Source organism: Pangasianodon hypophthalmus, chromosome 5, assembly GCF_027358585.1.
Source record: "Pangasianodon hypophthalmus isolate fPanHyp1 chromosome 5, fPanHyp1.pri, whole genome shotgun sequence".
Lineage (NCBI taxonomy): Eukaryota > Metazoa > Chordata > Actinopteri > Siluriformes > Pangasiidae > Pangasianodon > Pangasianodon hypophthalmus.
Window position 1 is genome coordinate 22255552 of NC_069714.1, and position 23095 is coordinate 22278646.

A 23095-nucleotide genomic window follows, 5' to 3' on the forward strand; every position below is an offset into this window, starting at 1 on the left:
TAATGCATTAGAGCGAGCGCATTAATGTAAAGCTGCAGTAGGATTTGAATTCCAGCTGGCACTGCCGTCAGAGCTGATGTTAGAGAAAATGACCTACTGACCAATCAGAATCGAGAAATCAGCAGCGCCGTGAGCTAAGGAAATTGAATTTATACCTAAAATCTCCCTTTCAGAATGTAGTGTAAAATAGCTTCTATAATAAGTTTTATGCCCAACCTTTCCCTCTCTAACTGCTAACAATCTCGTTCACATCCTCAGAACAGCCTTTGAATCCCCTCAGCCGTAATGTCCGACTCTGTTCATCCTGACGTATCTGTTATCACTCGCTACATGCAACACACCGTCTCCTTCATATCAAGTCTGGAGACTGAGAGGCTCATGGCACATCTTTTAACTTCTTTCCTTTAGACTTTTTTTCACTCACCCACAATGCATTTGCATTCAGAGCGTGCCCAAAAGCACACACTGACAGACTCAGGTATTTATACACGGTCTAATACAAACCCGAAAACACACACTTTAGGGCTGGGAAATATAGTCAAAACAATCATATCAGGATTCTCAAAGGCGTTTCGACGATTTGATATGTATCATGACCTACTGTATATGATTGCTAACAAACTCTTTTTTTTTTTAATCTGTTCAATGATTTCTATTATGTCTACAAAAAATCTTTTCTTTTTCATATTTAAAGAACATAAAATATATACAGTTTTACCATTTGAAATATTAGGTACAAAATTTCATCATCAAATCAACTGCTTCCAGTCATGTAAATAAATTTTAAATGGAAAAAAAATAAATCCCAATATCTCAGAAAAGTGTATTGTGACATAATTTATCATGATATCACTTACTGTAAAATGTTTTGCACAATCCCACAGTGATACTATTTAGCGAGATGGAGTAACATCCTGCACTCAGACACACCCTGTACACCACATCATTCAGTTTCCTCAAACCTGCGACATTTTCTAACAATGCACCGCTCCAGTGTTTTCCATTTCTGATATAATATCGATATCAGAGCTCTGATGATCAGTCCGTACCTGATATTGATCTGATAATGACATCCTCACGCTAGGCTGAGACGATTACATGACACTCGCTGCTGTCAAGTTATGTGAAACATCAGAGGTGAAGGGTTAAAGAAAAGCTTGGTCCTACTTTCAATATAAAATCTGTTGCGTCAGGTTACATCACACACATTTGCAGTGTAAATATATGTAGATCGAATTGAATAATGTGTCAAATCCGGTCTGATTCAGGCTTGTATCAGTCCTGACACTAGTACTCATTATGGGATTGGTCCATTCCTAACTTTTTTTTTTAGCATGGACTTAGCAATGGACCTAACCAGTTTTGGCTAGAAAATGAAATCGTATTTGGCTGTAACGTCAGCAGGTGGAAGAATGTACCGATTTCTGTAGGTATAGCGCTTGCACTATTGTTGGATTAATTGAACATTCAAACCATTACAGTGGTATCACTTACTAGTCAGGTTCTCTCTTGAGTCATCCTCATCCAATTGATCAAATGGTATCAGGAATAGACAACATCCTTTCATAGCCTTTGAGTCGTCAGCCGTGCTCAGAGCTGCTTTGAATGGAAGTGTGTGTATTAGGAGACGGCTGTCAGGAAGACCCAGGAGAAATGAAGCTCTCTATTGTCCTGTCACTTACCGCCTTCACCCTAAAGCACCCCACAAAGGAAAGCAAGGTCATTTATTAGCACCTCAAAGCACCGGCACCAGTTTCTTATTTAGATTTTCAGTGGATAAGCACACGATGATATTCCAAAGCTTTTCAAACTCGCCTGGCTGATGATGCAGGGGAGGGGCTCTGTCTGATTCCACTTGCCATCTAGTGCCCTAGCATGGTTATAAAAACTATACATATGTAAATAAAAGATAAAATGTATTTGAATATAATTTAAGATTTTTCCAATCTCGCTCTCAAGAAGTTGAACAGTGTGCGAGTTTGTAACTCGGGTTTGGAAGCTGAAAGCCTGATCGTAATGAGAGCGTAATAGAGCATGAACGGCTCTGGCAGTATCGCTCAGCTGCTAGTCAGCGCAACACCAGCCCAGCGTCTGTGAGCTCGCACATGAAGCTCGTACATGCAGGTGAGCTCAGGTGTATTAGCAAGTAAGCTCAGTTAATAAGTTCCCTAAAATATTGCCTAAGTTATTAAAAAGCAATTCACTTAATTACAAAGATAGTTATTTGCTTAGAAAATTTGGTATTTAGTAAATTAAATAGTAAAGGCAGTAAATAGATTAGGTTGTTAGTAAGTATTTACTAATTTATGTATTTAGTAAGTAAGCTAATGAGTATGTTAGTATATCGTTTAGTGAGTGAGTTATGTATTTAGCGACTTATTTTGTAAATAAGTTAGCAAAACTAGTAAGGTGTTTATTTGGTAGGTAAGTTAGTACATTAGGTATTTACTTAGATAGATAGATAGATGGATAGATAATTTTGTTAGTCAGACGGTCAGGTATGGATTTTGCTATGGATTTAGATTTAAATAAGTTAGACATGTTGTAAATAAGATACTTAGATAGTTGTTTGGTTCGTTGGTCAGTTGGTTAGTTAGCTGGTTAGTTAATTAGTCAAGTTTGTCTGCACTTGTTATTGCGTGACATATGAGAAAAGTGTGATTGATATGCTGATCATGTCATTATTTACAGGTTTCTATGCATCATTATGTAAGAACAAGGACTTCATTTGTTTAAAGATCAGCAGATTTGATTATGTTAATAAAAAGTGGAATTGCTGTGCACTTACAATCAGTCCGTGTTGATTTAAAGTGCGCATCTTGTCCCACTCTGGAGGTGTGTGTAGTGTAGTATTGTTTCAGGGCAGAAAAGAGTTGAGACCTTCCTGAGTTTGTGGCTTTGGTATGAGTGCGTGTGTGTGTGTGTGTGCGCATGCGCACGCAGCGGAGAGAGAGCATGTGTGTTTGTGAGTGTGATGTGTGCATGTAATCACAGCATCCATCCTGAACCAGATTACCCAGTGCTGTTCTCTCAGGAGACAGAAATGACTAGCCCTTAAGAAGTGGAGATAATTAGCACTCTACCAGCATAAATGATCTTTTATAATCTGCCCTGAAACCCTGCTGGGCCTGAATAGTGCTTTAAAGGTGCAGTAGGAAGAGACATGGAGAATAAATGAAGCTCTGATTTCCCCCCATGTAAAAGCTGTAAAAGTCCACTCTGCTCTTATTAGAATGTTGTTTGTGAGATTACACTATGATTTAGGATTAAACACTAAGAGTAAGCACTCAGTCAGTATTCAGGCCATATCTGACAGACAGCTTCATCTCGCTTTCGTTTGGGATGTGTCCTGCATGAAATGTGCTTGCGAGAGAGATTAGCTTAGATTTAGTTTCTATTCTAAAAATCTGTGATCTTTATCTACTGCCTTGTTCCCGTATTGTCCTGCAGGGCCACACCCGTCCTCGTCTTCTTCCTCTTCATTACAGCACTCCCTTTCTCTCTCTCTCTCTCTCTTTTTCTCTCTCTCTCTCTCTCTCTCGCCCACCCCGTGAGCACCGAAAGGAGTAACCTATCGAGCTTTTGTTGCAGGATGTTATAAATGAAAATTTAGCCAAAGTTCCATGAGCTTTGTCAACAAAGACATGATGATGTGTGTTCCACATAGTGTTCTGCACAAGTGTGTATTGGTTTATTCAGCACCACTGCTGAGCCCCTTTATCTAATCAACACAGCGCAGTGCTAAATCATGTGTAGAACAATTTCTCATATCAAATATGATTGAGCCAAAGGTGGAAAGTAATATTTTTAACATCATTACAGTATTCTGTATCTCTTTATCTTATATGCCAGTATGTGTGTGTTCAGCTCACGTATTCTGACTACCATCATTATCATGTAAATGTTTTCTAGTCTGGATACACATTACTTATATGGAAGGGTTTAACTGAACATTATGCATGTCTCTCCCTAGAGGGGAATTAGTTTCCTCATTAGAATACATTAGAATATTTCCCCATTAGAATACAAGCTCTACAAGTAGCTTTTTTTTTTGCATTAAATTGATAGCTGTGACTTATCTTGTGCTACAACTAAATCCATTCATGGATTATAAGCTACAGCTTTTCGATCTCCATTGCCAGTTTCTTATTCCATGCAGTGAAAAATAGCCCTGTAGCTGCATATTAGCCACTGGCTGCATTCCAAGTGCATAAGTACACGTCTAGTTAATGTTTAATGATTGTTATAATTCAGGATATTGTGCATCTTGGATAATTGCTTAAATTAGACTTTTAGCTGATGTTAAAAGAGAGGCTGCAGCACTGTATAATTCCTGCAGTTTATTCGATTATTTAATTAGCAAAGTCATTATATCCCTCAGCATGAAAAAAGGAGCACACATCACTTGTTCAGTTGCAAAGAGAGCTAAAGGAATCTATAAATTTTACATTTACAAGATCCTGCAATGAAGGCATTGTAAGCTACTCTTTCTGGGCATCGCAGGTTCCTGCAGCACCGACGTCAAGGAAAACCGCAACCTGGACAACGTCTCCTCCAAGGAGGGGGCAAGCATGCCCGAGCAGCTCCCCAATGGCAGTGGAGGAGGCGGGCGCAAGCGCCCCCTGGAGGAGGGCAATAACGGTCATGCACACCCCAAGTTCAGGCCCAAGAAACGCAAGAAAACTCCAGGGCCAGTTCTTCCCAAGAACGCTCTCATGCAGCTGAATGAGATCAAGCCGGGCCTGCAGTACAAGCTGCTCTCTCAGACTGGGCCAGTCCACGCGCCAGTCTTTGTCATGACTGTAGAGGTGAATGGGCAGCTTTTTGAAGGCTCAGGCCCCACTAAGAAAAAGGCAAAGCTGAACGCAGCTGAGAAAGCACTGCGCTCCTTCGTACAGTTCCCCAACGCTTCAGAGGCACATCTGGCCATGGGCCGGACGCTTACCGTCAACACGGACTTCACCTCAGACCAGGCTGACTTCCCCGACATGCTCTTCAATGGCTTTGAGACTCCTGCGCCGCCAGAGGACTCTTTTTACCTGGGCTCTAATTCCAACGGTTCCCTAAACCCACTGGGAGAATACCCAGTTCCCCCAGTGACTGGTACCAACAGCCTGGCCCAGGCCCCACTGCCTCCTCCTGCCACCTTCAACACATCGTCCAGCGGAAAGAACCCCGTCATGATCCTGAACGAACTGCGGCCGGGCCTCAAGTATGAGTTTGTGTCGGAGAGTGGCGAAAGCCATGCTAAAAACTTTGTCATGTCCGTGACCGTGGACTCACAGACCTTCGAGGGATCAGGAAGGAATAAGAAACTGGCCAAGGCACGTGCTGCTCAGGCCGCGCTCTCTGCTCTCTTCAACATGCAGCTGGACCAGACACCATCTCGCCAGCCAATCCCCAGAGAGGGCTTACAGCTACACCTGCCCCAGGTATGACCTGCTTATTCCTGCTATCATTTGCTCTGCATGATCTCCATATATTGATTATTTGAGTTTTAGTTTTAAAAAAGCTCTTCATGGCCTGGGAGGAAATTACCCTAAAACAGTTTTTGGAATTTGATTGCATAAATTTGGAAATATAATTGAGTTTTAGATTAACTGAACTTTTACCCAAAGATAGACAGCATCTTCTTGTTTAACTAAATATAACATTTTATCCCTTTCTGCCTGACTGGTCAGGCTCGTAGATAAAGTGTAACCATATAGCATGTCTTCAGATTAGCGAACTGATTCAAGAAGAATCAATCTCTCACCTCTCTGTAGTATTTGATACATTTAGCTGAACTCTGTGGAGAGTTGTTAAAGATAAGTTCTCTATCAAAGTCTGTGATTAATTCTCAAACACAATGGCATTACTTTATGGCAAGCTTAAATCAAAATGTAGATGTATGATAGAAAGATAAACACGGATCAGGCTGCTAAAAGAACCAAAGTCCCATGTATTTCTGGAAGAAAAAAAAAAAGCTGTCATTTACACTTTTCCTAAACCTTTTGTTAATCCTGCTTCCAGATAAGACCGGAGACTGAAACTGGCCCAATCTTAATTAACATCTCCCTCTGAACCGTGTCAAAACAAGAGCGTTTAGCCGTAGCCCCGGCTGCTGCCTGTCCGCTGAAGAGTGGGCTGTCAGGAACGTGTTCAGTCGCTGACGCTGATGCCTTGTGGGCTGCTCACGTGCCTGACAGGCTCACAGCAAAGAACATGGAGCTCCGGTAGCAATGCCTCCCATCACTCAGCCCAGACTCTATGATTTAACGTGCTGTCAGACCCTTGTTCAGGGCTGGGGCACATGGGTAAATTTGTTTTTAGGTGGATGGCGAAAAGATGGCTGGGATAAAAGGCATTAGGAGGACTTTTCATTTATCGCTGGCCTACTCATTGCACCAGTCATGCTTTGTGGCATGTGTGTGAGTGTGTGTGCGTGTGTGCGCGTGCAGATACAGGCAGACGGAAAGCTGGGGTATGAACTAAATGACAGTCTATCAAAATGGAAGCGCACTATTTATCTTTGGCCCTTCGGTTTCTTTGTGCAGCTGTTTCTCCCTTATCCTGCTGTCACGAGTTTGTTTAATTCAGCCTGCTGCTTTCGGCTGTGATACGGCAGCACATAATTGTCCAGTGAATTCACAGTCTGTTAACATTTATTTAATGTATCTTCCAGTGAATGTTGCCTCCCCTGCTACTTGCTGGGAAAATTAATGAAAATCCAAGTGCTGCTAATAGTGAGCTTGATTGCCAGGGTGAAAACGCTCCTTCTGTTTTGAAGGGTTTCATTCTCCTGCACAGCGCAGTAAGTCAGGCGGCTCTCCTGCGCATCGAGCTCACATTAGCTGTCTGCTGTTGAGTGATTCTGAAGTGCTGGGGAAGCAATGTTGGACTAATGTCTCTAATTTGTGCCCATTCAACCAGTGACTTCTCTCTGGCATAATCATTTTCCACCATATTAGCAGAGGGGAATGGAGAATGAGACAAAAGACACTGTCACAGAGAGAAAAAAAAATGCCTGAAGAAGGTGAATGCACATTAGACAGAATAATTCACATTAGTGAAAGATGAAACTGTGGGCCATGATCCCCTTAAAGTTAGGAATTCAATTTAGTTTTTATATTACATTTCCAAAAATATGGCACTATAGAGCTTGAATGTAGATCTTTTTTTTTTCTTGATAAGAAGAGATTCTGATGTCTCTCTGTTTGCAGACTTGTTTTGGGGAAAAATAAAAGCTTTTTATAAAATTTTCTGATTAATGCATATGTTTTAACCATCTGTGTGTGCTCTGTCAGGTTTTAGCAGATGCTGTCTCGCGTCTCGTGGTAGACAAGTTCAGCGAGCTCACTGACAACTTCACGTCCCCTCACGCACGGAGGAAAGTGCTGGCTGGGGTTGTCATGACAACAGGTAGGACTTTTCATGTCTGGGCATTTCCTGTGGACAGGAGCCCGTCTTCTCTTTGGTTGAGTTTGGGTGTGTTTCCATCTCCCGAGACCTGCTCTTAATGCAGATACAAGAATAAGACAGTATTTTCATGACTTCAAGTATAGCCTTATCATCTAAATTATAAATGTAACTAAATATAGCAGACTTTATTATTTTATTTATAACAAATAAATGCTGCAGTTACTAAATGCCAGTTTATGCTGAAAGTTTTTATAAAGTATACTGAGTTTACATGCATATAAAGAAGCAGGAAGGGCACTTTTTCTTTTACATCTTTAGATATCCATCCGAAAGAAAGGAATAACATTGCTCTGTTACAATATCCTGTTTATTTACATCGTAGGCAGCATTATCAATGATGTTACAATGCCAATACATTCTCAGTCAAATTTGCACTTAACTTTAACTTTCTCTCTCTTGTGCCCTCTTTTTGTTGATTTATATTTTGGCCCACTCTCAAAAGATGATCTCATAATCCGAGAAAGATCCAATAACACTACATACTCCTATGTATGAAACTTCAAAAGTGTGAAATTGTTTTTCTCAGTTGAAGCTGGCGTGAAGCAGATTGTCTGTTGTATAGGACTAAAGATCTCCTGCAATATGTAGCTGTGGTAGAGATCATGTTTTACAGAGAAACTCTTATTACAAAACGGTTTTGCTTGTCATTTGATCAGACATCATTACTGAGCTGTGTGATCCGTGAACGTTCGGTTCCATTGATAAAAGCGCAAGAATTTGGGGGTTGTCGTGTTTCAGAAACAGATTATTAAATATAATTTATTCAAGATTTTAATTATAGGCTCAGACTGCACATTATACAGTCTATGGCCAAATGTTTGTGGACACCTGACAATCACACCCATGTGTGCTTTCTGAAGATCCCATTCCAGATTTAATAACCTCCACTCTTCTGGGAAGGCTTTCCACTAGATGCCTTTTGGAGCATTTCTGTGGTGTTCATTCAGCCCCAGGAGCATTAGTGAGATCAGGCACTGATGTCGGATGAGGAGGCCTGGGGTGCAGTCAACGTTCCAGTTCATTCCAAAGGTGTTCAATGGGATTGAGATCAGGGCTCAAGTTCTTCCACTCCAACCTTGGCAAATCATGTCTTCATGGACCTCGCTTTGTGCACAGGGGTATTGCCTTGGTGGAACATGTTTAGGCTCCTTAGTTCCAGTGAAGAGAAATTGAAATGCTACAGTATCCAGAGTCATCCTATACAGTTGTGTGCTTCCAACTTTGTGGTAACAGTTTGGGGAAGACCCACATATCTGTGTGATGGGCAGGGGTGCGCAAACCTTTGGCTATATAGCATAGTATGAATACTGTATTTTGAAGTGTTTATTTTAGGAGGTCACGCCAAGGGGGAAGTAGACATGGCTTGTCAAGTCAAGTGGGTTTTTATTGTCATTCCTCTATATAGCTTGTATACATTGGAATGAATCAAAATTCTCCAGAGCCATGTTGCAACACAGAAGAGTATGCAAGACCACATAAAGTGAAATACACAACAGTGAGAGATGAGTACAGGACAATAAATACGCAGAACAGAAATACACAGGACAGAAAATACACAGAACATGGGCTGTAAACTGTAGACTATTTTGTAGTGTAGCAGCAATAAGTATAGCAGCAATATTGGCAGCAAAGACGAGTTCCATAATAAAAGTCTGATGTCTGATGCAGCTGTGTAAAGTGCGGTGTGCAATGGTTTTGAGTCATACTGGGTTAGGTGTTTGACTAGCCCAGGTGAGTGTTGGGAGGCAGCAGGGTGTTGAGTAATCTGACTGCCTCGGGGAAGAAACTGATGCGGAGGTCTACTGGTGGTGGCACAAATGCTCCTGTACCTTCTGCAAGATGGCAGTAGGGTGAAGAGTCCATGGGAAGGGTGAGATGAGTGGGTGAGATGGGTGGTCTGCAATACTGGTGGCTTTCGGCTGTTCTCACAATCTGCTCTAGGGTCTTGCAGTCGGAGGCTGTACAGTTCCCGTACCGCTTGATGAAACAGCTGGTCAGGATGCTGTCTGTTGTTCCTCTGTAGAAGGAGGTGAGGATGGGAGGGGGGAGTTCGGCTCTCTTCCGCCTCCGTAGGAGGTGGAGGTGCCGCTGGGCCTTCTTGGCTAGGCAGGTGGTGTTGAGAGTCCAGGAGAGGTCCTCCATCATGTGCACACCATGATGAAACTTGTAGCTTTTGACTCTCTCCACAGTTGTTCCATTGATATGCAGTGGTGAGTGGTCTACACAAGTCCTCCTGAAGTCAGCAATCATCTCTTTAGTCTTATCAACATTAAGAGAGAGATTGTTTTCTCTACACCATTCTGCAAGCTGGTTCATCTCCTCCCTGTACGCTGACTCATTGTTGCTGATGGGGCCCACAACTGTAGTGTCAAACTTGATGGTGTTGTGATCTTGTGATTTTGGTTCTGTCTCTATTCCTCACTGACCTTCTGAACATTTTCTCAATTTTCTTTTCTTTATTAACCTGATATTAGCATGTGTAACCCCTTGCATGTTTTTTTTAATGATTGTGCATTTTGGACTGTTGCTATTCAAACTATTTTTTAAATATGAATTTAAGGGCTTTAAAATCTGGCCATCCGTAGTGGTTTTTTGGAAACATATCACTGTCCTGAATTATATATTAAAGTAAGTGCTTGTTGTCATCCGTAAAATTATCATATTCTAATAACTAAAAGGTTTGGACATATTCTGCTAGGATGCTTTAGATAGATACTTGAATGTAATGTTTCTCACTCTTCTGACTGCAGGGACTGATGTGAAGGAGGCCCAGGTGATCTGTGTCTCCACTGGAACCAAGTGCATAAACGGCGAGTACATGAGCGACCGTGGCCTGGCACTTAACGACTGCCACGCTGAAATCATCGCCCGCCGCTCCCTTCTCCGCTACCTATACATGCAGCTGGAGTACTTCCTCAGGTGAGGCACTCATCACATCAAACCAAATTACAGCTCCGTTTATCCTGTACATCAGAGCTGCTTTCAGGCGAAGTGTAGCACAGCTGTTCTGCAGTCAAGCCTTCAGTGCGTCTTATTCAAACCAGTACGTCTCTGACGTGGTTTATAATGCTGTCTTAGAATAACATTTCAAAGGGATTGAATTTAACATCTGTTTTCATCCTTAAATAGTAACAGCAAAGAGGAGCATGAGAAGTCCATTTTCACCCGGTGTGAAAAACATGGCTACCGGCTCAAGGACAACGTTCAGTTTCACCTGTACATCAGCACGTCGCCGTGTGGAGACGCTCGCATCTTCTCCCCACACGAGGCGGGCGTCGAAGGTTAGCTGGCTTTAAAACGATTATAGGGCGTATCATTTTCCTCACTGTCATTAACAGTTATTTTCTTCCTCTTTGTGCTTTGCTGATTTACCCTTCTTACTAAAATGAAATAGTCATGAAGACTTTATGTATATGTGTGGTGGCCTGTCAGATGTTGCTGTGGCTGAATTCTAACAGTTAAATAGTTAATAGTTACAGACTTTTTTAGTTTTTTAGTTTTTATTTACTTTTTTTAATCTTGCTTAAGCTATCTTCCTGCAAAGGTCATGTTGGATAAAGAGCCAGTTTAACAAACGCAGTGGCGGCCATATTCACTCGTCGAATTAAGTCCAAATTTACCTCAGTATTTACACAGGCAAAGTTATGTGTATTCAGAAATGGCTTACGCAGCTGCTTAAGTCAGATTTCTGCGCCATTCAGATTATGTAAACGACCTGCATTTAGTTCACACCACTGAGGTAACGTTTAAACTACCACCTTTAAACACAAGTATTTGTCTTTAAGCCGGAAAAAAAATCTGAGATTAAAAATGCTAGATCTTTCTCTTACAAAAGAGAAACATAATTCTTATATGTTGAAGCATATTTATTGTATTTGTAGAAAATATAAAAATTTACCACATACATAAATAGCAGAAAATTCTGACTTATTTCTTAAATTTAGACTGTCCACATTGGAAATTACAAGTAATCAAGGTAATGTAATTTGTTTGTTTGAACTGTAGTTGCATTTGCTCACATATCCACATTGTTTGTTATAGTAACAAACACACCGAACACACCAAGTAATATGGGGAAGTGTTGACTAGTCAGTAGGGGTCTAAAGATAACATTGTGACATTATGCATTACAATGCAAAAATGTGACGATGTGCATTGGGGAAGTGTGTGATTCACATCATAGAAATCAGCATTCTGTTAATTATGCATATAATGCAGTTGGACTGTTTGAACACCAGAAATCCCAGTCTGTGCAACCCATAGAGTTAAAGTATATAGAGTGCACATTGGTCATGTGATCGCATTCTTTCTTGGAGAGCCTACAGGCATACTGGTTTTTTAAAAAAAGCGCTCTTCAAACAACACCAGAGGCTGCAGAAATCGGGCATTTTAGCCGACTTTGGAGCTCAATTTCTGCTACAAAGTAGTTCCCAGGTCAGCCACTTTAATTAAACTTTAACTTTAAAAACATAATTTTTTATAAATTTATTTATTTATTTTAAGATATGGTAATGTAGTACATTTTGTTTACAATATTAAATAACAATTTTGGATTTATTTTATTGTTATTATTTTATACAGAAAAAAAAAAATCACATTTTTTTACATTGTTTATGATTCAGAAATAAAAAAGGAGTCTTTCCACTCATAATTTTTTGTTCATTGAAATTATGTTCAGAATATTCTGGGAAACAAATGAAAATTGTGACGTTAGTATCATGAATCTAATCATGACAGTGTATTGTCATACCCCTACTAGTCGGCTATCTAGCTATCAACAAAAATACTTTACATGGATTATGATTAATATTGGAGCTGAAGATAAATTTTCAGTTAAATATTTACCATGGCGTGGGTGCGTTCTCTCTGTTACCCATAACCCCCCGTCACACTGCATTAGACAGACCGCTTCCAGCATGGGTATGTTTGATCTCTTTCATCTCCCTTTGGCTGGCTGACAGCTGTCTAAAATGATTTATTCAACCACTTCTTTATAAATTAATTATCAAAGCCAAATAATTGAATCCATTTAAGCTTATGATGTTTTTTCTGTGATCATTGTTGTTTAATTAGAATTTCATTCAACTGTCTCCATTTTGAAAACAAATTTGGACAGTCTGTTTAATTAGCCAGCTTTGTCCCTGTGTCTGATTAATTCTGCTCTGTGAGCGTCACATGTGAATCATTGTATGTTCAAGCAGCTGTGATGCACAGTGGCTCTGATGAGCTTTATCAGGAGTGCTTACTAGAATAATTGCTTACATGAATTTACAGAAATGGCAATAAAGTTTTTCAGGCGTACAAGTTAACAAACTGGGCATTGATGGTTTGGTCCATTGTTTGTTGTTCTTTGCTAACTGCTGTCCCAATTTTTCTGATCTTAGATCAGGGAGACAGACACCCGAACAGGAAAGCTCGAGGTCAGCTGAGAACTAAGATCGAGTCGGGCGAGGGCACCATCCCAGTGCGCTCCAGCAACACCATCCAGACATGGGACGGAGTTCTGCAGGGAGAGAGACTCCTCACTATGTCGTGCAGTGACAAGATCGCCAGGTAACACACACAAAACTGCACTGATAAGATTGTTTCAAGGTGTGGCTTGCAGTGTTTAAAAGTGACTCTTGACCTACAATGATTATATAATTTCAAACATACATTAAGAAAAAACTGGGATTGCCATGCAGTGGATCTGTTTATTTGTAGTTTTTTTTTTTTTTTTTTTTTCAATTGCATTTTGCATTTTTCTGGCCCTGAAATTGGTTCCCCCTCCACTGAATGATATTTGTGGCACTGAGATTTGTATTTATATTTTGTAAATCTGTATTTGCATGCTTTATTTTGAAATTGCATGTCTAGCTTTGATTAAATTGTAAAATAATGAGGTGTGCAAAATTGATATTTTGGCAGCCCAAAGCATTTTTGAATTCGGTACATCAGCTGCTTTGCAAAGTACAGAAAAATTTAAAAATAGAGTTTCAAGTTCAATGTCATTTAAAAGCTGTGCATGCAAATTTTAATTATGAATTTCTATATTCTACATTAAAACTTGATACAATCTTTAAAATTAAGTGTTCAAATGCACATTTACAAAATCCTCCCCAGCTGAAAGAGGTCTGCTCAGCTTTGATTCCACATGCAGGTTTATCTACAAAATCCAAAACAGAATCCAAAATCAGAGTCAAAACTAGGGCAGTGATCAGATTGACAAATACATCAGACAAAGGGCAAATCCCAAAAAAAAAAAAAAAAAAAGATCAACAAGACGAGGGTCAATAAATGGAAATAGCGATCCCAGAATACAAGGCTCAGAACTTACGCAAATGTAAAAGTTGATAAGACTTCGCACTGACTGAACATTTGAACTGGCTTTTTATAGGCTGTGAACAGGAAGTGCTTGATGGTGATTAAGAAAGGGTTAGTATGAGGGTGAGTGAAATGAAAACCTTATTTATTTATTTTATTTTGCATTGTTTAATGTATTTAGGTGTCAAAAAAGTGCATCAGGTTTGTCATAGCAGTAGAGCAGTACATTTTTACTTTTGCGACTACAGATTGAATGTACTGTTTTTTCTAATTTAGGTCACACTTAAGGTTTTCATTTGACTCACCCTTGTATTTAGGGGATGGGGACCTCTGCTGGCGTGGAGGTATAATGTCTGGGTGGATGTCATATGGGGAAAGTAGAAGGTTTGTTAATGCAAAATAAAAAAAAATTACAAAGTGCTCTAGCGTTATTAGATATAAATAATCTTCATCTTATTATTCAGTCTTAAATGCTTCCCAAGAGAACAATCTCTCTTGTATTGCCACTCTGTAAGATTTTCTGAATTTCGACCCTGGTCAAATGTTAACACCTGCACTATCTATGGGGATAAGGTTGTGGGAGCGAGTGTATAGTTTTCCTCAGTGGCAGACTTGTTGTTGGTCTCACTGCTGACACCTGTGTGTGTGGAGATAAGGAGGTGTCGGAGGTGTGTGTGTGTGTGTGTGTGTGTGTGTACGACAGGCCCTGTCACTGAAGATGAGCTAGCCCCTCGTTCCTAGTTATCTGTTTCCCTTTGCTATTATTTAGACTATTAAGCTCACTGTCATAAAGAAAAAAACAGGCACTGATAATGATTGCCTTTCTTCTGCAATGGAAGTCTGAGGAGCAGTTATGCGAGCGATGCCTGAGGGAGGATGGCCGTTAGTAGTTGAAGAATGGCGAGCTGTCAGGGCGTGGCATTTCATCACTTGTACTGCACCATTCCTCAAGGTGCCATCATCCCCTGCTGGATAGGGTTATTTATCAACATAAGTAGAATCCGTTGTGTATCCGGATCTCCCACGCTTTATGATGCATGCGTTCCTCTGTCGCACTACATCATCTGGTTAAAAGCACTACAGCAGAATATGTGTCTTATGTATCAATATCTCTGCAGGCTTGGAACTTTTTATTGCAGTAGTCTGCATGTATATTTATGCTTTTATATATCTCTTACGTATTATATAGTATCTATTATATGACTATAAATATTATATATACATACACACAGCATTCCACAACTGTGTTGGATTCTCAATTCTGATTGGACAGAAGGTGTTGATTAATTTTCTACAGCAGCTCTGACAGTAGTTTTGCAAGGTTTATATTAATGTGCTCGTTCTAATGCGACGTCATTTCTGTAGTCAAAGTTCACACGGGGGCTTGTGTGGCAAACACTCAACGTAACTGCTGTTTAAAAAAGTGCACAGTTGTTGATATGGTGAAGTCTTCTGTGAGGAGACGTTTGTTTAGACATTTGTTTTCTGGGAGGAGACATTTGTTTAGACATTTGTTTTCTGGGAGGAGACATTTGTTTAGACATTTGTTTTCTGGGAGGAGACATTTGTTTAGACATTTGTTTTCTGGGAGGAGACATTTGTTTAGACATTTGTTTTCTGGGAGGAGACGTTTCCTTGCAAGGAGTCTCCAGTGTCAGCATTTTGTAACAGTCGAAGGTGAAAGTATAACTTTTTCAGACACAAGAAAATGTTCAGGACAGAGGACTATGTGTTTTGTAGTTTCGTAACATGACAAGCCATAACTTTTTTCCTCATTGCCCAGAAGAGAGAGAAAAGAGAGAGGCTGATGAGGGAATGACTGTTTAGAGCTGCTGTAGCATGAATGATAACAGGAACTAACTTGTTTCTCAGACATTCCACAACATTAAGTGGAACTATAAATGGAAAAATCAATAAATAATAATAATAAATAATAAATAAAAAAATAAATTAATAAATTGCTGTGGTATAAGAGGAATAACATAACATTTTGGGACCTGGTGTTATTGGAAAATAATCAACTTCATGGTGTTAACACTGATTCCACGTCGTATCAGGCCGCATCACATCACCCTGTCGTTGATGAGTTTTCTGTAACAACACGCCCCCAAGTGTTTTATTCTTTACATACTTTAATATATGTAAACCTTACAGTGTCTCAGTGCAGCTCAGGCTCACACACACACCTAACAAATTTTAGGTTGGCAAACATTTTTATCATTTTGTAATAAACATTGGTATAACATTTCTGCAACAATTTTAGCTGCAGGAATGTTAAGACAAACATTTCGATAATAGTTTTGAATTACATGCCTAGCTAACATGCTTGGGTTAGCAGAACCTTAGCTCCAAAAACATCTAGTCTGTGTGGTTTTCTGAATGTTCTTATTCCTATTCTTTTTTTTTTTTTTTTTTTTTTTTAACATAACCATATAAATATTCACATGAGTCTGCTGCGACATTTTGCTAACACATCCATAATGTTGTTTTTTTCTAGCTGGGAACACTCTATGAGCATTGCAGCAGATGTTTTTGGAACATTGCAGCAACATTATTTTTGCAATGTTAACATTCTAACCTACTTAAAGCTTGTTTACGGATATGTTTTCTGCTAGCTCAGCATGTGCTCTAGTTGTTCACAGTCTCAGCTTTGCTCAGGTTCTGACAGGAATCAGGCTAGTTTTCTCTAATACAGAGGAAAGGTCAGGTTTAGCTAACAGAGGATTATCTGAAGGCTGTGAACCGTGAATCTATGGAAGTCTTCCACCCACCCGTCTCACTGAATTATTAATATCTCTGCTTGCTTTTTAGTTATATAAAATAATTTCACTAGCAGGGCTTGATCTCAAGTGCATCTGTAATTATTTTTGCTTGCCTTTTGATTAAACGGTCTGCCTTATAGCCAAGAAACAGCAGAAATAGGGGCGTTAGCCAAGCCTTCTGGTTCTCGGTTAATGAAGTCGCCACATTAACAATAGCTGGAGTTAAGGCTGCGAGTCAGTCTGGCGTTAGAAGCGGCTGATTGGCCGTACTGAACAGAAGAGCTCCAATCACTCGAGAGCGTGTTGCCGACATGGCGGTGCAGCAGGTGTTGTTTGGGGGAGTCAAGCCTGTCTTGATTAGCCCCTTTGATTGTGTGCCGCAGAAGGATGGACCCCGCTGGGGTAGTCTTGGGACGTGAAAGCTCAAAGTGATGGGGGAACGGAAGAACAGCACTAATGAACCCGTTCATCTCATACCCCGTGTGAGCAAAAAGCATCAAGCCCCAGGCTGCTGCTGCTGCTGCTGGAGAGTTTTCTCTCATATGTATTTTTTTTTCTTCCTTCTTCAGACCTTGTTTCAATTTCACAAGTTCCAAAAAAGATGAAGATCCCAGTGCTGCTGTTTTTCCAAGACATTATATGTGATGTTTCCATAATTATGTCGTGTTCCTGACCTGTTTATTTTTTCATACAGCTCTTAATAGAAGGAAGAGGAAACATCAGTGTGTTAGATCAAATGCTCCAGGCAAAGCGGAATATCTTTTAATAGACCTACAGTCATGAAATGTTTGTTCTGTCAGTTTCAGTGATGTGTGTGTGTGTGTTGGTACAGGTGGAACGTGGTGGGGATCCAGGGCTCACTGATGAGCTACTTCACTGAGCCCATCTACTTCTCGAGCATCATCCTGGGCAGCCTGTACCACGCTGATCATCTCTCTCGGGCCATGTACCAGCGCATTGCAGACATCGAACACCTGCCCCAGCAATTCACCCTCAACCGGCCCCTTCTCAGCGGTGAACACACCCCTCCACCTCACCTCTGCTTCCTCTCACATGCTGCACACAGCACTTACGATAACTCCATGTAGGGGTGGGCAATGTGGGAAAACATACTGCTGAAATTCCCGAAATTTTTTCTAGCCAAAATGTGACTGAGTCACAATACACCACCCAAAACAATAATGCTGCAAAAAGTGGCACAAAAACTGACTTTTTACTCTGTTAGTTCATGTCTCTCATCATGTTGTCTTTGGTTCATCCTTATCAAGGCAAAATGGTGGTTTTTCCAATTCCTGTAGCCTTCTATATCAAAATGCAATGAGTTCCGTCTTCCTCTAAATTTAACCTGCACATCATGCACATGCGGGTGGGAAAAAAAATGACCATTAACTAATAAAATGCACTGTTTCGCATTAATGTCCCAAATGACAGCTGTCACCCAAACGCATTAAGAATATTCACTTAGAAACGTGGCACGTTCTGGAAGGAAAATGTTTTAGAATTTCCATTTCACCTTGCTATGCAAAAAGTACAGGAGACAAAGTCAAACAGTCTGTTAGCAAAATTTAATGAAGGTCGTGGTAACACAATGGGTTAAAATCACCTCAGGTGTTAAATTTGACAGTGTTACACACCTGATGGTTCTTTCAATTTTGAATCTTTCTGTTTACGAAACACGTTCTTTGTTGTAGAAGTGAGGACAATATGCAGGTTATATTCACAAAACAATTTTATCATGATGTAATTTATCACAATAACCAATGTTTAACCATCATATTGCTGACCTCTAGACTTTTAGGTAATTTCTATACATTCTAACCGTCTCATGCAGTTATCTAATCAGCCAATCGTGTGGCAGAAGTGCAGTGTATAAGATCACGCAGATACGAGCCACAAGCTTTGGGTAATGTTCACATCAACCATCAGAATGGGGAGACTTCAGTGATTTTGACTGTGGCATGATTGTTGGTGCCAGACAGACCGGTTTGAATATTTCTATAACTGCTGATCTCCTGGGATTTTCCTGCACAACAGTCTCTAGAGTTTACTCAGAATGATGCAATAAAGAAAAAAGATCCAGTGAGCAGCAGTTCTGTAGACAGAAACGCCTTGTGAACTCCATCCTGAAACACACTCAGTATCACATTAAATATGTTGATATTGAAATATTTTTGATGCTTGTAGCAATTCTGGTGCTTTTTTTTTTGCACTTGGTGCTTGGTATTTTTATTATTCCTGTGTGAAGTTTGCAGATTTCTGCCACGCTCATGCCACAGGGAGACATTGGTAGCAGAATTACAATGATTTTTAATAGGGGAAAAAGTAATCTCAGACATACAGTAAGTGATAACGGTCAGGTTTTGCTGTTGGTTAGAAAACAAAAGAGCTTCTTTTCTCACTTTTCTCAGCAACGTTGAGTTACAGCAGAGACTCGGCTCAGCTACTTAGTGATCTGCAAGATGACGAGCACAAATTCGTTAATGGCATTATTATAGTGCATGTTGAAACTTTGGAAGCTGATGTGTTTGAGTAGAGTGTACAGATAAGGAGGTGAGAGAGCTGGACAGACTAAAGGACTAAAGCGCTGCTGCATCACAACATGTCAATGAAAGGGGTTTAAACTAAAAAAAAGGCAACTCCGAATTTCGTTACCAAATAAATCTTGGACGCCATTGAAGACCACGTGTTAATTATAAAGATTAATATGCAAGTCTTTCAGGGTGGATTATTTTCCTTTAATGAATCTCTTGAGTTCCCAGATCACCCTCCAAAGCTGCTTTAGTGCAAGTTGAAAACTTTAGATTAATCCCTCTTCCTTCTTTCTCTGGTTCTATCTCTCTCTCTCACTCTATTTCTCTACCTGCTTCTATTACCAGTTAGAGCAAGAAATTTAATCTCTTCTCGGCTGTGTGCAAACACCGTGTCTCCTGTGTTTAAACACAGAGTGGTATTTGAGAATGTCAGGCTCCTTCTAAGTGATATTTGCTTGAGATCTTTAGATCACATCATCCTTTAGATCACCTTAATCATATTATTATACATGTATTATTCCACACGCTCTTACAGTATGTTACATCAGTTTCCCAAGAGGACGAAGTCTAGTGATTTCAGGGTGTCTAGATGAAGCCTTTAAAAACGTTGGTGTCATAACAGTGTGTCCGTAGCAACACAAGCCAGGCTGTCAGCTTCTTACAACTAGATACTTTTTGATTTTCAAAGAGATATAACATGGCTTTGAACTAAAGCTTGTTATGTAAAAAAAAATATATATATATATATAAGGATGTATAATGTAAATTCATGTCCTTTGATTGCGTGCATAATAACCAAGAGTTGGGCTTTCCATATGAAAGGAGAGCACATAGCAAGATAATGAGAAAAGCATTAAATCACTGGGATTAGGAGGAGACCAGCACAACACAATCTTCCTATTTAATAATTTGCTCGTTCCACCATCATGGACGTGTGCAGCAATTAACCTGCAGTGGGTCGTGGAAAATGTATAGTTATAATACAGTGTGAGATAGACAGGTATGAGTACTAACAGTTATAGAATTGTCATCGTCTATAAAAGATCTCAACAATCTATTTTAATTATAGGTCATCAGCTCAACCATGATAACCTTGGATAACCCTTCCCGTCCTGTTCCTCTTCCATCTCAGGCAAACAGATAATGTGGTCGGCAGTGAAGCTTTTCTGCCGTCGAGATTTTGAGATTTACAACACTTAACACAGAGCACTGTAAAGCGTTGCAGCTCTGGAGACTTCTGCAGTGCTAAAGGATTATTTGATATTTAAAGCACTGTATATTTTCTATTTGCCTGCAAATTTTCTTTTTGCTTCAGAAATTTGAATTAAGTAGTTCCTTATATACAAGACATCAATTCATTAGTAAAGTTACATTAATGTTCCCTTAACTGGTATTATTAATTAACACATTATTTAACATGAACAAACCATGAACTCTAGCATTAATACACCATGAATAACATTAATGTTAAGTAACTAACACACACCAATTTCCTAAAAACTCCAAATAATAACCAATGTTCATACATGTAATGAGTAAAATTTAACCCACAGTGAAAACGTTAATGAACATGTTTGTGCTTAGTAACTAGCAAAATTCAGAACTGGTGCTGTGCAAGTTCCAATATTTCAACCTGGAGATCAGGAGTTGAGGACGTTATCAACATTTAGGAGCATGTTGTAATTTAATTTTTGCTAATTTATGTGCATTTAATTTTAGTCATGGAATCAATAAACTCTATTCCATGCATGTGGATTTAGTTAACATTTAAACACACGTCAAATAAGAATTGTGTTAAATAAGGAACAAAGCACAATGGCTGTTCTCTAATAGGAAAATAATCAACAACAAGGTGATGTGATGCTTTTACCATCACAAAGCTAAATATTTTCATATAAAATGCATATCCAAAATTGTTTTATTCCTTTTATACCACACCAATTTCCCATAGGTTACAATTTTCTTTAATTTATTAGAGAACGACTCACTGTACATTTTACCTGTATATAGTTACATTAAACATTGTGGATTATGCACATGTCAAGTTAGTTTCTGTTATCACTTACATTATAGCAGCTATACTGTATACAGTTATTCACTCACCAGCCTCGTTTTTTACCTCTTGAATTTAATAAGACAAAAAAGAAATTCAGCTCGTCATGTTATGAAGAAACTACAAAGCTCTTTATACTAAAGACTGTCCCATGGCAGAAAACGTATAGTTACAGCTTTAGACTGTTACAAAGCGCTGACACTGAAGACTCCTTGCAAAATAATGTCTCCTTACAGAAATCTTCAGCATATCAGTAGTTATTTTTAAATATTTTAATGTGAGGTGTCTGTGCTATAAGTCCCTGTGTAAGTTACTGTAGAAGCAGTAACATTTTGGAACATGTTCATTTAATTTAACCCTTGCACTCAGGACTACTGTCAGAATACTATAGAATAATATAGTACATTAATCAACACCTCCTAACCAATCCAGATGATTGTTAGCATTAATAAAGTATAATTAATGTTATTGTCATGAAATAATGCTTTTCTATTAATCCACACGGTCTCATTGAGTGTCTGTGGGTGTGCGCTGTGCAGGAATCAGTAACGCAGAAGCACGGCAGCCAGGAAAAGCTCCTAACTTCAGTGTGAACTGGGCAGTGGGTGACCAAGGTTTAGAGGTCATTAACGCCACCACGGGTAAGGACGACATGGGCCGGCCTTCTCGCCTCTGCAAGCATGCTCTCTACAGCCGCTGGGTTCGACTGCACTCGAAGGTACGCTGTCCTGATTGTTTTTAGATTCAGATTAAACCTTCTTCTTCCTTTTATTTAAAGGAGAAGTTTGTAGTTCTTAGGGCGCCTCTTCTGCATGTGAGCAGCAGCTCTGTCCTGGCAGGGGGAGGAGCTAATTTTCAGGCCAGGAAAAAAGTAAACAGAAATCTGAAATGAAGAAACATTCAATCGTAACACTGGTAGAATGTCTTTGAAATGGTACGAGTATTACAGGTCTAGAACTACATTTAACATTACAAACTGCACCTCAAAGCAAAGACTGATTTAGTCCCAAACCCACTAATTCTACAAAAATCTGCGTCTGGAAATCACATTCGTATCTTTCTTACAGAGAGGAAGATGAAGCTGTGAAAACCTTGAGGATGTTATATAATCTAGTAAACACTCATTAGCATAGCCCCTATTCAAGGCTGAGGTTTGCTCAGTGGAGCGTTGCTGATAAGAACGCACGTCTCCTGGGCGTTTCCATTTACACTTTATGAGAGCTGATTTTTACTATAACATGATGTGAGCCACTGACCTGAGCTACAAGCGTCCTGTGTCTCACAGGTAGTCAGGTAGATCTTTATTGTCATCACAACCATATACAGTACAGAGTACAGTGCACACTGAGATGAAATATCGTTTCTCCTGGACCCAAGGTGCAAGATACACATACACAGTGCTGACAGGAGATAAATAAAGGGCAACAGGAAGAAGAAGCATGCAGGGAGGGGTGTGGGAAGCAGTGGGGGTGAGTACACAGAGGGGCAGGAGAGTATAAATACTCCTATAACAAAACCAGAACATTTAAACATGACAATAAGACACTGAAGTCACACATGGCACTTCATAAACGCTGAAATATGCGAGAAACACTGATAGGGCAGCATGATGGTGCAACAAGTAGTGTTGCCGTCTCACAGCTCCTGGTTCAACCCTAAGCACAGGTAACTGTCTGTGTGTAGCTTCACTTGTTCTCGCATGTCCATGTGGTTTCAGAAACAGTAGGTGGATTGGCTACTCTAAATTACTGTATGAATGAGTGTGTGGATGTGTGTGTCCATGGTGTCCTGGTATCCCATCCACGGTGTATTCCTGCCTTGCGCTCGTTGTTCCGTGGATAAGCTACGGATCCACCGTGACCCTGGTCAGGGTAAAGTTTCAGTGAAGATGAATGAATGATGAATGACTGAAAATGCAAATTGGCTAATGACAAAAAAGCTATGACATAAAAGCCATGCTACAAAAAATTGTCCATTAGGAAAAA

General features: G+C 39.8%; 1 protein-coding gene across 7 annotated transcripts in view; it reads left to right on the top strand.

Moving 5' to 3' along the window:
- The window catches only part of adarb1b (adenosine deaminase RNA specific B1b), a 158208-nt gene that overhangs the window by 130866 nt on the left and 4247 nt on the right, over positions 1–23095 (top strand). For 6 of the 7 annotated variants that reach the window (XM_053234364.1, XM_053234365.1, XM_053234362.1 and 3 more), the window contains 7 exons: positions 4504–5432; positions 7287–7401; positions 10212–10380; positions 10591–10742; positions 12846–13014; positions 17359–17540; positions 21650–21828. In XM_053234364.1, coding sequence (XP_053090339.1) covers positions 4504–5432; positions 7287–7401; positions 10212–10380; positions 10591–10742; positions 12846–13014; positions 17359–17540; positions 21650–21828 — 1895 coding nt within the window. Of the gene's footprint in view, positions 1–4455; positions 5433–7286; positions 7402–10211; positions 10381–10590; positions 10743–12845; positions 13015–17358; positions 17541–21649; positions 21829–23095 lie in introns of all 7 variants that reach the window. The other variant, XM_053234367.1, reaches the window with a different exon arrangement.